The sequence below is a fragment of the Prionailurus viverrinus genome, chromosome D3, assembly GCF_022837055.1.
Source record: "Prionailurus viverrinus isolate Anna chromosome D3, UM_Priviv_1.0, whole genome shotgun sequence".
Classification (NCBI taxonomy): Eukaryota; Metazoa; Chordata; class Mammalia; order Carnivora; family Felidae; genus Prionailurus; species Prionailurus viverrinus.
In genome coordinates this window covers 49,968,255-49,982,688 of record NC_062572.1, presented here as the reverse complement: position 1 = coordinate 49,982,688, position 14,434 = coordinate 49,968,255, and the positions used below count along the sequence as shown (strand labels likewise).

At 35.3% G+C, this 14,434-nt stretch overlaps 1 protein-coding gene and 1 pseudogene across 8 annotated transcripts in view; one reads left to right on the top strand and one right to left on the bottom strand.

Annotated features, from left to right (window-relative positions):
- Positions 1-14,434, bottom strand: part of TAF4B (TATA-box binding protein associated factor 4b) — a 179,162-nt gene that overhangs the window by 85,818 nt on the left and 78,910 nt on the right. For all 8 annotated transcript variants that reach the window (XR_007145943.1, XM_047828512.1, XM_047828514.1 and 5 more), the window contains one exon: positions 1,590-1,700. Coding sequence is in view for 7 of the 8 variants with exons in the window: in XM_047828512.1 (XP_047684468.1) it covers positions 1,590-1,700 (111 nt within the window). In the remaining variant the exon portion in view is untranslated. The remainder of the gene's footprint in view (positions 1-1,589; positions 1,701-14,434) is intronic.
- LOC125149492 (40S ribosomal protein S3a-like) lies at positions 10,408-11,194 on the top strand (annotated as a pseudogene).

Genomic DNA, 14,434 nt, shown 5'->3' with positions numbered 1-14,434 from the left:
TGAATTTTTCCAAAAAGTTTTTCATGTTATGCATAGCCTTTAAACCAGGAATTCCATTGTTAGGAATTTAGCCTACAGTTACATTATACAATGTAAGTACAAGAATGTTCTGGAAGAAAACTAAATTTCCATTACAGAATGGGTTGAGTAAATTATGTTTATCTACACATAGTAATGTCCTATACCTTTAAAAAGTATGGAAGTCAATTATGTAACGGAGATTACAGAAAAGGGGAAAAAACATCAAGGGCAGAACAATAGGCATAGTCTGATCACAATTAAGTAAAAACAAAATCAAGCACGTGGATCTGTGAACACCCATAAGATACATGTGCATATTCATAACAAATTTTTAGAAGGCTATGTCAAAAATCTTAATAATGGTTTCGTCTGGTTGGGCAGGAGACGGGGAACTAGAAATCTGTGAGGAGGGACACTTATTTTTCAAACATTTTTTATACTGTAATTTTTTGGGGGACCTGTGAACATATTGCATTCATTACATTTATAATGAAAAACAACTAGATTTTTTAAATCCTTCCTCTACTGAGATGATTGTCATTTATTTAGGAACTGTCAATGTTCAGGGTATATGTTAGGGAGGAGCTGGTCTCAAAGCATATTTAAATTTTACAGAGCAAAACAGATGAGCCATAGCTCTCCTATTGCTGACCCTACCTCAGTGGTACCTGTATCTCACCCTGATGATCGATCCACAAATCTAACATTACATCAAATAATTGTTCTAGAGATGTAGGTCAGCTCCTTTCTTGGTGCTAATCAAACAATTAACAATTTTTATTGAGTATGTAAGTTCTGTGGAGGAATACAAATGAATAGGATTATATCTGCTCAAAAAGTTTAAAATCTTGCAAAGAAAAAATATGCATCATATAAGGAACAGAGAAGAATCTGCCATGCAAACATATTATGTACTAAGACAAGAAGTCAATGAAGGAATGCGTAGTTGGGGTTCATGGAAGAAAAAAGATGGCAGATTTGATCTTAAGATATGAACTGGGGGCATCTGGGTGGCTCAGTTGGTTGAACATCTGACTTCGGCTCAGGTCATGATCTCATAGTTCATGAGTTGGAGCCCCACATCTGGATCTCTGCTGTCACTGCAGAGCCTGCTGCAGATCCTCTGTCTCCCTCTCTCTCTGCCCCTTCCCCACTCATGCGGGGTCGGTCTCTCTCTCTCTCAAAAATAAATATTTTTTAAAAAAACTTAAAAAAAGATATGAACTCGATTTAGATATACAGTAGGAAGAGGATTATCTAAGACCAGTGGAAAGAATGCACAGAAATAAAAAACTGAGATAATGTGACTCATTATGAGTAGAGACGGGGGTGGGTGGAGGCAAAAGGAAGAAGTATAAAATAAGTAATCAAGAGGAGTAAAGTTCAAGGTGATATATATCCTAAAAAAACAGGCAAAGTTAATATTTTATAAAATAGGCAAAGGAGAGTTTTAACAAGCATTTGGCAGCACCGGCATGCAAGGTAGGATAAACTATGTACATGTCTTTGCTTCCTTTTAGCTTGCTTTCTTGACATGAAAAATAAAATAACAAACATTACTTCAATACCTCACTTCCAGACCCAGATTCTAGTGGTCTCTTCTTTCTTGGTCCAATGGCCGCAAGAGCTGTGAGGTTAGCATCTCTATGCTGTATCTGCGCAAGCTCCAACTGTTGTAACTAGAAGATGGAACAACAACAAAAAAGTCAGTGTTTTCAGAGTCATGCTCAGAAGGAGGAAGAAACTGATCATTAAGCCTATTTCTGTGTTCTTTACCAAATGAGTTACAGTATAAAATAAATGATAAATTCCCCTAACAGTCAAGAGCACATCATTTCCTAATGCCTTTACTCCAACAAACTCTTTAGTCCTGAATCTCTAAACAATAAGAGGCAGAATTTAGGTAAGGAAGAAGTATAGAATAGAAGAAAAGCCAGAAAAAAAAAAGGGCATCTAGTGCTTAATATATCCTTAGTTTAATCACAGGTAAGAAATACCTGAAGAATAAATTGAACAGTAAGTTGGAGAGAAACTGGCCACACTATAGTCAACTTTTTCAAAATAAAAGTTATTTGAAAATAAAGACAGTTTTTGTAAATTATAGGAAAGAGTTCTATGCTGTATGGTTTACAAACTACTTCCTTAAAAATTTACTCATTTAACTCTTACAACCACATTAAAAAGTATAATATTAATTATAATAGGATATGAAAGTTATATGTACCATCTTTTTTTTTTTTACTAAGGAAGACATGCCCTAAGAGCTTAGAAAAACTTCATAAAGGTTACATAAATAAATAAGTGGTAGAAACAGAACTCAGAGCCAAGTGTTCTTATTACAAGCCCTTTCTATAGATCACACTTTCACATGGATTTACTCTATATTTATCTTCATGCTAAAAACTGAAAGTACTATTTTGCTGTAGAGTTTTTATCATAATTAACCCAGAATATCCAAATCTACAAGATATAATTATTTACTATGTGGGTACTCATGAAAGGTGCTCATGAAAGATGCCCCATTAAAAGACAGATAAATAAGACATTAAAACTGTAAAATAAATATATGAAACCATAGTATCATTTCACAAGGGCAGGTGAGTGTCAAATGGTATTTCAGAAAGAAAAGAAAAGAAAAGAAAAGAAAAGAAAAGAAAAGAAAAGAAAAGAAAAGAAAACCAAGTCAAAATAAAACATCACTACGAGGTCCTTAAGCTTCTCCAGAAGAAGAAGAACGTTCAGTTACCATCAAATCTTATTACTATGGAGAGAAATGAATAAAGAACCTGCCACTGGTTGCTAAACAAATACTCAAACAATATCAGGCTCTAAGATAGCCAATTGAAAGTAACCTGTTGAGGAACCCTATACACACACATTGAACATTCTTTAAAAAGAACATTGACCAGGGTACCTGGGTGGCTCAGTCGGTTAAGCTTTAGACTTCAGCTCATGATCTCACAGTTTGAGTGCTAACAGCTCAAACTCAAACAGTTTGAGCTAACAGCTCAAACAGTTTGAGATCTCACAGTCTGAGTGCTAACAGCTCAGAGCCTGGACCCTGCCTCAGATTGTTTCCTTCTCTCTCTGCCCTTTCCTGGCTTGTGCTCTGTCTCTCTCAAAAATAAACATCAAAAATATTTTTTTTAAAAGAGAATTGACCAAATTTTGAACATATTAAAAAAAGAGCAGGATGAAAATAGTAAAGTTTAGTGGTGAAATAGGCAGTCTCAAGGAGATACAAAGTAAAGACCACTTCAGGATATTTTATAGTATTAGAGGAAAGACCAAAAATAATCCCTAGGTAACTGAGTCTTTAGTAAAGCAGAAACCATAACTAAAAATAAAAAAAAAAATTAACTAAGAACCATTCTCCATTTGCTTTTCACAAATTACAGGGAAGAAAACCCTCTTTTAAACTGTAGTTTTACACACACACACACACACACACACACACACACACACACACTGCTAAAAAACTGTTTTCAGGGGTTGTAAACTGTCCTTTGTTGATGCTGGCCTTTTAAAAAGTACAGATAGTTTCAGAGTCTGATGCTGTCATAATCTGGAACTTCAGGTGACAAAATGCAATTTTAATTAATCTACCCTGCAGCACAAATCAAACAATCAGCTATATTTTTTAAGTCTTTCCCTGGAGAAAATTAGCATCTGCAAGATAGTCACAACAAAGAAAAAGTTTTTAAATTGACCTCTGTCATCAAAATTCCCTACCTATGTAGTAAAACATTTTCTCCCACTCTGCAAAGTATACTTTGGTTTTCTGAAATCTCACATGTCTTAAGACAGAACACCCAAAACAGGTCCTTAAAAAAAAAAAAAAAAGAACCTGACAAATTAGACTTCATACAAATTAGAAACATTCTTGCACTACAAAAGACATGATTAAGAGAACAAAAAAACCACACTATTTATATTTAATTTCTCTATTTTTCTTTTTGTTGCCTTATTGTCTGGGCAATATAACACTGAGTAATAGTGATGAAAACAGACATCCTTGCCTTTTTCCTAATCTCTGGAAGAAAGCATTCATTCATTTCATCATTAAGAATAATGTTAATAGTAGGGTTTCAATAGTTGCACTTTATCAGGTTAAGGAAGTCCTCTTCATTCCTAGATTTTTGAGAGTTATTCTTATTAATACATATTGAAATCCATCTAATGTATTTCTGCATTAATTGATATGATCTTTCTTAGATTGTTAATATGGTAGATTACATTCACTGGTTTTTTAATATTAACACAGCTTTGCATTCCTGGGGGGGGGTACACTCCACTTGGTCATGATATATTATTTTTATACATTGCTACATTTGATTTGCTAATTTTTTTTTTTTTTAATTTTTTTTTTTCAACGTTTATTTTTTTTGGGACAGAGAGAGACAGAACATGAACGGTGGAGGGGCAGAGAGAGAGGGAGACACAGAATCCGAAACAGGCTCCAGGCTCTGAGCTATCAGCCCAGAGCCTGACGCGGGGCTCGAACTCACGGACCGCGAGATCGTGACCTGGCTGAAGTCGGACGCTTAACCGACTGCGCCACCCAGGCGCCCCCGATTTGCTAATATTTTGTTGAAGATGTTTACTTCTATGTTCACAAAGGATACTGAAATGTTTTCCTATTTTGTAATGTTTTTCTGGTTAGTTATCAGGATAATACTGGTCTCATAAAATGAACTGGAAGAGTTCCTAATTCTTCTGTTTCCTGAAAGAAATTGTGGAGACACAGTATTCATTCTTCTATAAATTTTTGGAGAATTTACTAATAAGTAAAATGATCTAAGCCTGGAGATTTCTTCATTGAAAGGTTTTAACTATAAATTAACTTTAATAATTACAAAACTACTGAGGTTAGCTACCTCACTTGGCTAAGTTTTGACAGATGGTGCTTTTGAAAAAACTGGTCATTTCATCTAAGTTGTTGAACTACTTGCATGGAGTTGTTCTTTTGTATTCCCTTACCCTGCAGGGTCTGTAGTGATTTCCACCTCTTTTTTCCTGATATTGGTGATTTACATCTTTTTTCTTTCTCAGTCTAATTAGAGATTTGTCAATTTTATCATAAAAGAACTAGCTTTTGGTTTTATTGTCTCTATTTTTTCCTTTTGTTCTCAAAGTCATTGATTTCTGCTTTTATCTTTATTATTTACCTTCTTCTGCTTGCTTTGGATGTATATTGCTCTCCTTTTACCAGTTTCTTAAGATAAAAGCTTAGATTATTAATTTGAGATCTTTCTTCTTCTCTAACATAAGCATTCTTCTTATCCTTTGAAGGATTACATTTGAATCAAATTACATTTGAAATGAGTCTCTTTGTAAACATATAATTTAGTCATGGTTTTGAAATCCATTCTGACAATCTCTATCTTTTAGCTGGTATATTTAGACCATTTACACTTAATAGAACAACTTAGATGTTTTTGGATTTAGGTCTACCATTTTATTATTTCTTTTCTGTTTGTTCCTTCTGTTTTTCATTTCTGTTTCCCTTTTCCTACTTCTTTTGGGTTATCTGAACTTTAAATATTTCACTTTAATTTACCTATTGTTTTTTACTATATCCATAGATTTTTTTTTTAAGTGGTGGCTTTAGAAATTACAGTATACTTACTTAAAATTTCAGTCTACTTAGCGGGGCGCCTGGGTGGCTCAGTCAGTTAAGCGTCCAACTTCGGCTCAGGTCATGATCTCACGGCTCGTGAGTTTGAGCCCCGCGTCGGGCTCTGTGCTGACAGCTCAGAGCCTGGAGCCTGTTTCGGATTCTGTGTCTCCCTCTCTCTCTCTGACCCTCCCCCGTTCATGCTCTGTCTCTGTCTCAAAAGTAAATAAACGTTTAAAAAAAAAATTAAATTTCAGTCTACTTAGAATCCATAATTTACCAATTCAAGTGGAATACAGATACCTTATATCCTTTTACTCCCCACACTTTGTTATAATTTTCTTATATATTACATATGTATACACTGAAAATCCCTGACAATGTTAGAATTTTTATTTTTAATATTTTAAAAAGCTTAAAAGCAGACTATATACCATTTCTGTTCCTTTTTATTAGTTCCTAATGTTTAAAATTTTCCTTTGGTATCATTTTCACTTCATTCTGAAGAACTTCAATTTCCTTAAGCATTTTTTTTTTTTTTTTAAGAGTAGGTTTACTGGCAAAAGATTCTATTCTTGTTCCTGCACTGTCTTTATTTCACCTTTATTACTGCAGGGTATTTTCACAGGATATAGCATTCTGGGTTGGTTGACAGTTTTTTTCTTACAGCACTTTACAAATATTTTGCTACTTTCTTTTGGTTTCCATGGTTTCTGATAAGAAATCTACAATCACTTGAATTGCTGTTCCTTATTAGACAAGTGTACACCTCTCTAGCTAGTTTCAAGAATTTTTTCTCTGTCTTTAGTTTTCTTAGATGGAACTGAATCTGACTTTCTCTGATTAACCTGTTTGGGGGTTCACAGACCTTCTGGAATCTTTAGGTTTATGTCTTTCTAAATTTGGGAGGTTGTTAGCCATTATTTTTCCAAACATATTTTTAGTATCTTACTCTTTCTCTTCTGGGACTTCAATAACATTAATGCCAGACCTTTGGTCATTGTCCCACAGGTCTCTGGGGCTCTGTTTTTCTGTTTTTTGTTTTTGATCAGTTTTCTCCTTAGTTTTTGGATTAGATAAATTCTACTTGTCCATCTTCAAGTTCACTGACTCTTTCCTCTTTTGTCTCTTTTCAACTATCCAGCCAAGTGTTTTATTTTGATTACTATTATCTTCAGTTCTAAAATTTCCATTTAAAAAATAAAATAAAATAAAATTTCTATTTTAGAAATTTATTCCTGATTCTTTAAGTCAAGTAATTTTGAATAGTACCCTGAATATTTTAAATATTATAAGACTCTGGGTCTTCTTTAAATCCTTTGGAATATGACATTTTAATTTTAGTATGCAGAACAGGTCAGTTAGATTTAGGCCACAAGTTCCAATGTATCTTCTGTTAGCTCAAGTTCCAACACGAGTTCAGTTTTCAAAGCCCTTGTAGTGCTCACTGGATATGTCCCAAATGTGTACCACTTGGTGGTCAGTCTGGGACCTAGCATTGCTCTGTTAGTTCTGCTTTTTTTTTTTTTTTTTTAATGTTTATCATTTTTGAGACACAGAGCATTAGCAAGGGAGGGGCAGAGAGAGACACACACATAGAATCCAAAGAAGGCTCCAGGCTCTGAGTTGTCAGCACAGAACCTGATGTGGGGCTTGAACCCATGAACTGTGAGATCATGACCTGAACTGTTAGACCATGAACTAAAGTCTGATGCTTAGCCGACTGAGCTACTAAATCTCCCCTGTTAGTTCCATTCTTCAAGTCTTTATGTATGCTGATTAGAATCAGATTCACATATGACAAATGTGTCGCTCAAGAGTGGGCCTAGGAGTCTAAAATAATAATACAGGCTTGCTTTCCTGAGCTCTTCCCATTTCACAATCTTCCCAGTAATTTCTGGTTCCCTAGTCTCCTCTTTCTGTCCTCTGGCCAGAAAGCTGGGGGCTTTAGTTACTCTGCTTTACCATATATATCTGTGACTGTCCATGTCAACAGTAAGCAGCAGGAAGAATGGGGGTGGGGAGGTGCAGGAGGGATGGCAAACTCACTGCTGGATTAGTGGTATTTTGAAGTCTCATCTTTTTCCCCAATTTGCCTACTATTTTCAAAACCGTCATAGCTTCTCCATGCATTCTGTTCAGGTTTTATAGCTGTATTCAGTGGGAGAGACAGTCAGAAGTGTTTTTACTTCACCAACTGAAACCTTTAAAAGCTGGTTTAACCAGAATTCTGACAACAGGTTTCTGTTAAATTATATTCCTACTAAGCTTTGTTTCATAAAACTTAAAGCCTGCTTGCTTACTTACACCAGCAACACACACTTTGGTCCAAAAAGATCTAACAGGCTTGGCAAGTTCTCTTTTAAGAGTACCCTTACTCCTTCCTATGGCTAATGAAAAAGGCAGAAGCCTTCATTTCCCTTATCACAGTCTTCTCTGATAATAAGCATAGGTCCCCTAAAATCCAAGTCAGTGCCCTAGAGGGCAATAGAGCAATGGTGGTTGAAGATTATCTTATTCCTGATGTTTAGTATCTGTCTCTGTTCATTTTTAAGTACAACTATGATAATAGTCACTTTAATCAAGTCCAAAACACATTAACAGATTACCTTAAAGATCACACAAACTCTCAGATGTAAAGTTCAACAGAGGTACTTCTTGATGCTAAGCACATAATTTTGAAAGACAAAAGATTTTTTAAAAAATTAATGAAAAAGGAAAGCAAAACTGAAGCAGAATTAGAGGAGACACATAAAGAATGAATAAATCAAGTATTATATAGTCAAGTCCCTCCACGGACACAAGGACATTATTAACAGGAAGGACTAAATTATTTAGATAATTATGACACTGACACTATGGGAAATTCAAAACTGTGTTTCTTTTTTATGCTTAAGGCAGGCAAGATATTTAAAAAAAAAAAAAAAAAAAAAGGCAGGTGCTAAAAGTACAAGAGACAACAGCAGAGCTGTCCTTCAAAACAAATGATCCAGAAATATGAAGTGCTATCATCTTCAGTCTGATTTTGCTATGAACTTTTAGAAAGTGATAATAAGGTATAAAGGACAGAGTTGAGAGATGAGTTAATGTCTCCCCCAGAGCTTATGTATGCTGTCCAAAAAACATACATTAGTAGCAATGAAAATAGCTATTGCCACTAAATAGGAATATTTAGAAGAATCTGAAAAAATAAGAGAAATAAAGTATGCTATCTAGTTTTGAATTCTGCAAAGAATTACGAATAGTGTGTTGCTTGGATTTCACAGTTAACGTTATGTGTACATAGAAATAATAAAACCCTACCACCAATAGATGTTTTTTAAATAGTAAACATTTAGGTAGAATTTTAGATATGCTTTGTAAAAATTAATTGGCCAAACTCTAAAATTCTCAACAATGTTAATAATCACTTCTAAATTACTGCAACTTACTGGGGAAAACAAGGTTAAATCCTAAAATATTATACTACAAAAGAAGCAAACAATACCACACTAAACACTATTAACAAATGAATTCTAAACCAACAGAACCAACAAAGCAAGTTAAAAAACAATAACTACCCCCCCCATCTCACCTAAAATTCAGGAATACAACAATAGAAACATAGCATCGCTTTCAACCCCTAAAAGACAAGTATTAGGCAGGCAATCCACCAAACCTAACAATACATGGTCTGAGTATTTTTTTTTCTCCCAACCACTAATGCTAGTTCTTATGATGTCAAGATACTGTCCAGAACACCTGAGATACTTGGGATCTGGAATGTAGAGTCCAATGCCTTGCTAGTCTGCCCTTCTAATCCATCTCTACATTTCAGTAAATAGCACATTCTCTGATCTCAATTAGACACTTTCTTCCTTAGACTTAAACACAATACTTGATTTCTATATTGTTTAAAATATAATTTGTATTAGATTACAGAACCCTCCCCCTCCATGTCTTCCCCTTACATTCTTTTTTTTCAACCTTCTTTCCAGTCTTCTTGAAAGAAAAAAAAAGGAAAAAAAATTACATATCCATGGGTCAGTATCGAGCTTATTTAAGAGCTTGATGGCATCTATCTTAAATGTTTCTATAGCTAATGTTTTTAAGTAACTATTTTTCCTTTTACACCTCACCTTTCCCTAAATTATGACAGCTATGTTACATAAGCAGAACATGTGCTGTTATATTCACTTTATTTATTTATTTATTTTAATTTATTTTGAGGAGGGGGGGAGCAGCATGCAAGCTGGGGAGGGGCAGGGAGACAGAGAATCCCAAGCAGGCTCCACACTGTCAGAGCAGAGCCCAATGCAGGACCCAAACCCATGACCCATGAGATCATGACCTGAGCAGAAATCAAGAGTCAGACATTTAACAGACTGAGCCATCTAGGCACCCCTCTGTTCATTTTAAATAGGGTCTGAACAACAAGGGTTTTAATGCATGGGTCTACTTATACATGATTTTTTGGGATACAGTGCAGTACTAGAAATGTATTTTCTCTTCTTTAAGATTTTCTTAATAATATTTTTTCTCTAGCTTACCTTAGAATAAGAATATAGTATATAATATATAGAACAGACAAAAATGTTTTAATCAACTGTTTATTTTATCAGTAAGGTTTTCTATCAACAGAAGGTTATTAGTAGATATATTTGGGGAGAGTCAAAAGTTATACATAGATTTTTGACTGCACAGGGGGATAGTGACCTTAACTCCTGTGTTGTTCAAGGATCAACTATAAGAGGAAACTGGGGCCCTTTTGGCTCCCTGAGCAGTGCCACATGGTGGTCAGCAAGAACAAGCATCTTACGAAAGGCGGCAAAAAGGGAGCCAAGAAAAAAGTGGTTGTTCCATTTTCAAAGAAAGATTGGTATGATGTAAAAGCACCAGTAATGTTTAATATAAGAAATATTGGGAAAACACTAGTCACAAGAACTCAAGGAACCAAAATAGCATCCGATGGCCTCAAGGGTCGTGTGTTTGAAGTAAGCCTTGCTGATCTGGAGAATGATGAAGTTGCATGTGGGAAATTGAAGCTAATTACTGAAGATGTTCAGGGCAAAACCTGACTAATTTCCATGGCATGGATCTTACCTGGGACAAAATGTGCTCCATGGTCAAAAAATGGCAGACCATCATTGAAACTCATGTTGATGTCAAGACTACCGGTGGGTAATTTCTTCGCTTCTTTTGTGTCGGTTTTACTAAAAAACGCCACAATTGGATTTGGAAGGCCTCTTATGCTCAGCACCAACAGGTCTGCCAAATTAGGAAAAAGATCATGGAAATCATGACCCGAGAGGTGCAAATTACTTGAAAGAAGTGGTCAATAAACTGATTCCAGACAGCATTGGAAAAGACACAGAGAAGGCTTGTCAGTCTATTTATCCACTCCATGATGTCTTTGTTAGAAAAGTAAAAATGCTCAAGAAGCCCAAGTTTGAATTGGGAAAGCTCATGGAGCTTCATGGTGAAGGCAGTAGTTCTGGAAAAGCTACTGGGGATGACACTGGTGCTAAAGTTGAACAAGCTGATGGATATGAGCCATCAGTCTAAGAATCTGTTTAAAATTCAGACATTTAATCGTGACAAATAAAAAATCTTACTTGTGATGTTTGAAAAAAAGAAAAAAGGAAACTGGGTTAAGTTCAAGAAGTAAAGTAACTTCCCCAAAGTGAGATGTAGTCAATGGCAGGTTGAATCTAGAATTGAAGACTCTTGACTTCTAGTTCAATGCTATTTCTCTTATAATACATACCTCTTCTACCAAAAGGGTAGAATGTCCCTCAGGCCACACAGATCCTATACTTCCAAATTAACCTATGTAACCTTCTGATGAAGCTCTAAATAAAATACTATCTTTCCTATGTAAGGTACACCAATCAAGAGATACAACCAATATACATCTCTTGAGAAAATATCCATTTCTCAGCTCCCAGAAGAGAATTTACTGAATGGTAACTGAACAATGCCAGTTCAAGATGCCAACTCTTAGATTGCCAAACCACAGTATTTTGTTTGACCTTCTATGACCATTTAGTCAACGGGAAAATAAAAGTGGTGGATTTTAAAGGTCCTCTTCCTTCTCCTCCTAGACCAATGGTTCTAAGTGTGATTTCCAGAGGAGCAGCAGCAATAGCAAATTACCTGGAAATCTGCTAGAAATGTAAACTCTCAAGCCTCACCCAGACCTACTGCATCATAAAGTAGGAAGGGGGCGGGGGGGGGGGGGGGCAGCAATCTGTATTTTAACAAACCCTCCAGATAATACTCATGTCCACCAAAGTTTGAGAACCTCTGTCCTAGACTATCAATGCTTTGAAATGTCTGCATCTGTTTCTCTATGTACACAAGCTTTTTACAATTTGTCATTTTACAAATGTCTTCTCCATACTAAATTAACTGGATTGCTAAAATAGATTCTTAATGACCAAAAAAATGTATATGTACACACACACACACACACACACACACATATTTAAAATGACAAGTTTCATTTTGTCCTGTCCAGTGTTCCATGAGTTTTCATTCATGCAGAATTAGCATAAGTTTAAATACAAATTGCTATAATTTAACAGCCTTAACTATCACATTTCACAGACGCCGTATCTTTAAATTTTTCATCTAAGGGGCTTCCTGGGTGGCTCAATTGATTAAGTGTCTGACCCTTGGTTTTGACTCAGGTCATGATCTCAGTTTGTGGGATCGAGCCCCGTATCGGGCTCTGTGCTGACAGCACAGAGCCTGCTTGGGATTCTCTCTCTGTCCTTTTTCTGCTCAAGTGCAGGCACTTTCTTGCAATAAGTAAACATAGAAAAAATTTAAAAAAAAATCTTTTGTCTTTTTCATACCAAAATAACAGTTTCTACTGGTTGCCCTGTGAAGCTAAGTGCCAGCAGGTACAGGTCTTGCATTCCTTTTTCTTTCCTCTATTGTCTGGTAACAAATGAGAGTGGGAATGCTAGGAGTTGTTAAAAGGAAGTAAATGAATTCTTTGTCTCATTCTGCACAGATGTGCTGAATTCACATTTCCCAAAGGAGAAAAAGGATATATTCAAAAGGAAAGAAGGGTCACAGTATATATAACAAATGTTTAAGGAATCAGGATGTATGAACTCCAAGGTCGGGTGGTTTGCTCCTCAGAATTCTGGATGATGTGGTAAGAACGGAAAACATCGAAGGCTAGATGATAATCTAGGACACACAGCACTCCCAGCTTGTTGTTATTTCAACAGGCCTACAGCTGCATTAAACAAAGATGTACCTACCTGCTTGAAGTTAGAATTTGGCAATTAGTAATCCATCTAAAACTTTTCACAAATAGAGGGTAAAAAAGTATTGATATTTAAAATATAAAGTTACAATAGAGTGCTTACACTCTAAAATATTGTTGCTTTTTTCCTCAGGCAAAAATAGAAAAAGGGAGGAGGGGGGGCAGGAAACAGCCCCAAAGTTGAGACTAAGATGTCTGAATTACAAGGATATCCATAGACATTTTAGCCAGACAACAATAAGGTTTTCAAACAGACAGATAACCTGTCAGGTCAATAAGAACAGTATGCAGAAGGAGCCACTTCAATGGACTGAGACTAGAATGGAGGCAAATCCCAAGCGCAGCCTATTTTTTTTAAGCTCCAAATAAGAATGTCAAAATTGGAAGTCGATGGGAAGGATGAAAAAAAAAATTATTAGACACGTTTATAAAAACCTGCCTGATTTAACACAGTTTATCCTTATACCCAGAATGCAAGAAAGGAATGAACAGACTCAAAAATGGTATTAATAGAGAAGAAAACACCCAGGAGAAATGATCAAGATCAAAACTCTATCCTTAATGGTTGAAACCACCATAGATTATAAAATTATGTATGAAGGGGATTCAAGTTATTTAATATTTACATGAGAAACATTGCTGAAACATTTCTCAGGATCAACAAAGCCTACAACTTCTCTAAATAGTTATCTGGAGTTCTGCTTTCATAAGGTATTCTCCTTAATCTACTTCCTATGACTAGATTGGTAGGTAGCTAGTTACCTGGAAAAAGAAAGCAAACAAATTTTAAATTGAGCAACTGAAAGGAATCCATGCTAATTTTCACAATTGAACAAAAAAAACTTCCCAGACAGACCAAATACCAAAAAATCACAAATGAAAGCTTTATAGTTTATACCAGTGTGATAACAATTAGCACATCCCAAGTGATAACCTTACAAATTACCACACAAGAGAACAGTTCAACTATATTAAGCTAGAGTCAATGACTTTTGCAACAAAACACAATATGGTATCCCTGTGAGTTTGATTCTAAATTAGAGGCCCTTAGAATACTAAAGTTATTAAAAGCTCTAGGGGGCAAAGGAAATGTCACAAAAATGACAATATTGTAGTTTCATCAAACGTTTGCAACTAATACAAAGTGGCTCTGTTCTTGGAATGAGGCCAGTGTATTTGATTTTTTTTTTTAATTGAAAGATTTAGGATAGTATGCAACTAGAAAACTTTCAAAATATTTTGGAAAGAAATTATACAGTCCTTTAAATCTTGCTAGGAAAAAAAATAAATGGAGGCGCAAAAAGAGGGGAAAAAACAGGTTTGCTACCACCTGCTCTCATAAGAGAGGCACTTTTTTTTTTCTTTTTTTTTGCATATTTACTTTTACAATTTTCTTTGAAAAATACTGTCCACCTATTCATCCCTCAGGGAACAATTAAACACAATATTAAAAGAAAAACCAACCAAACAAAACCATCCCACACAAACCTGAAGAAAAAATTAATCAATCCAGATGTTAATGAAGGTTTTTGAAA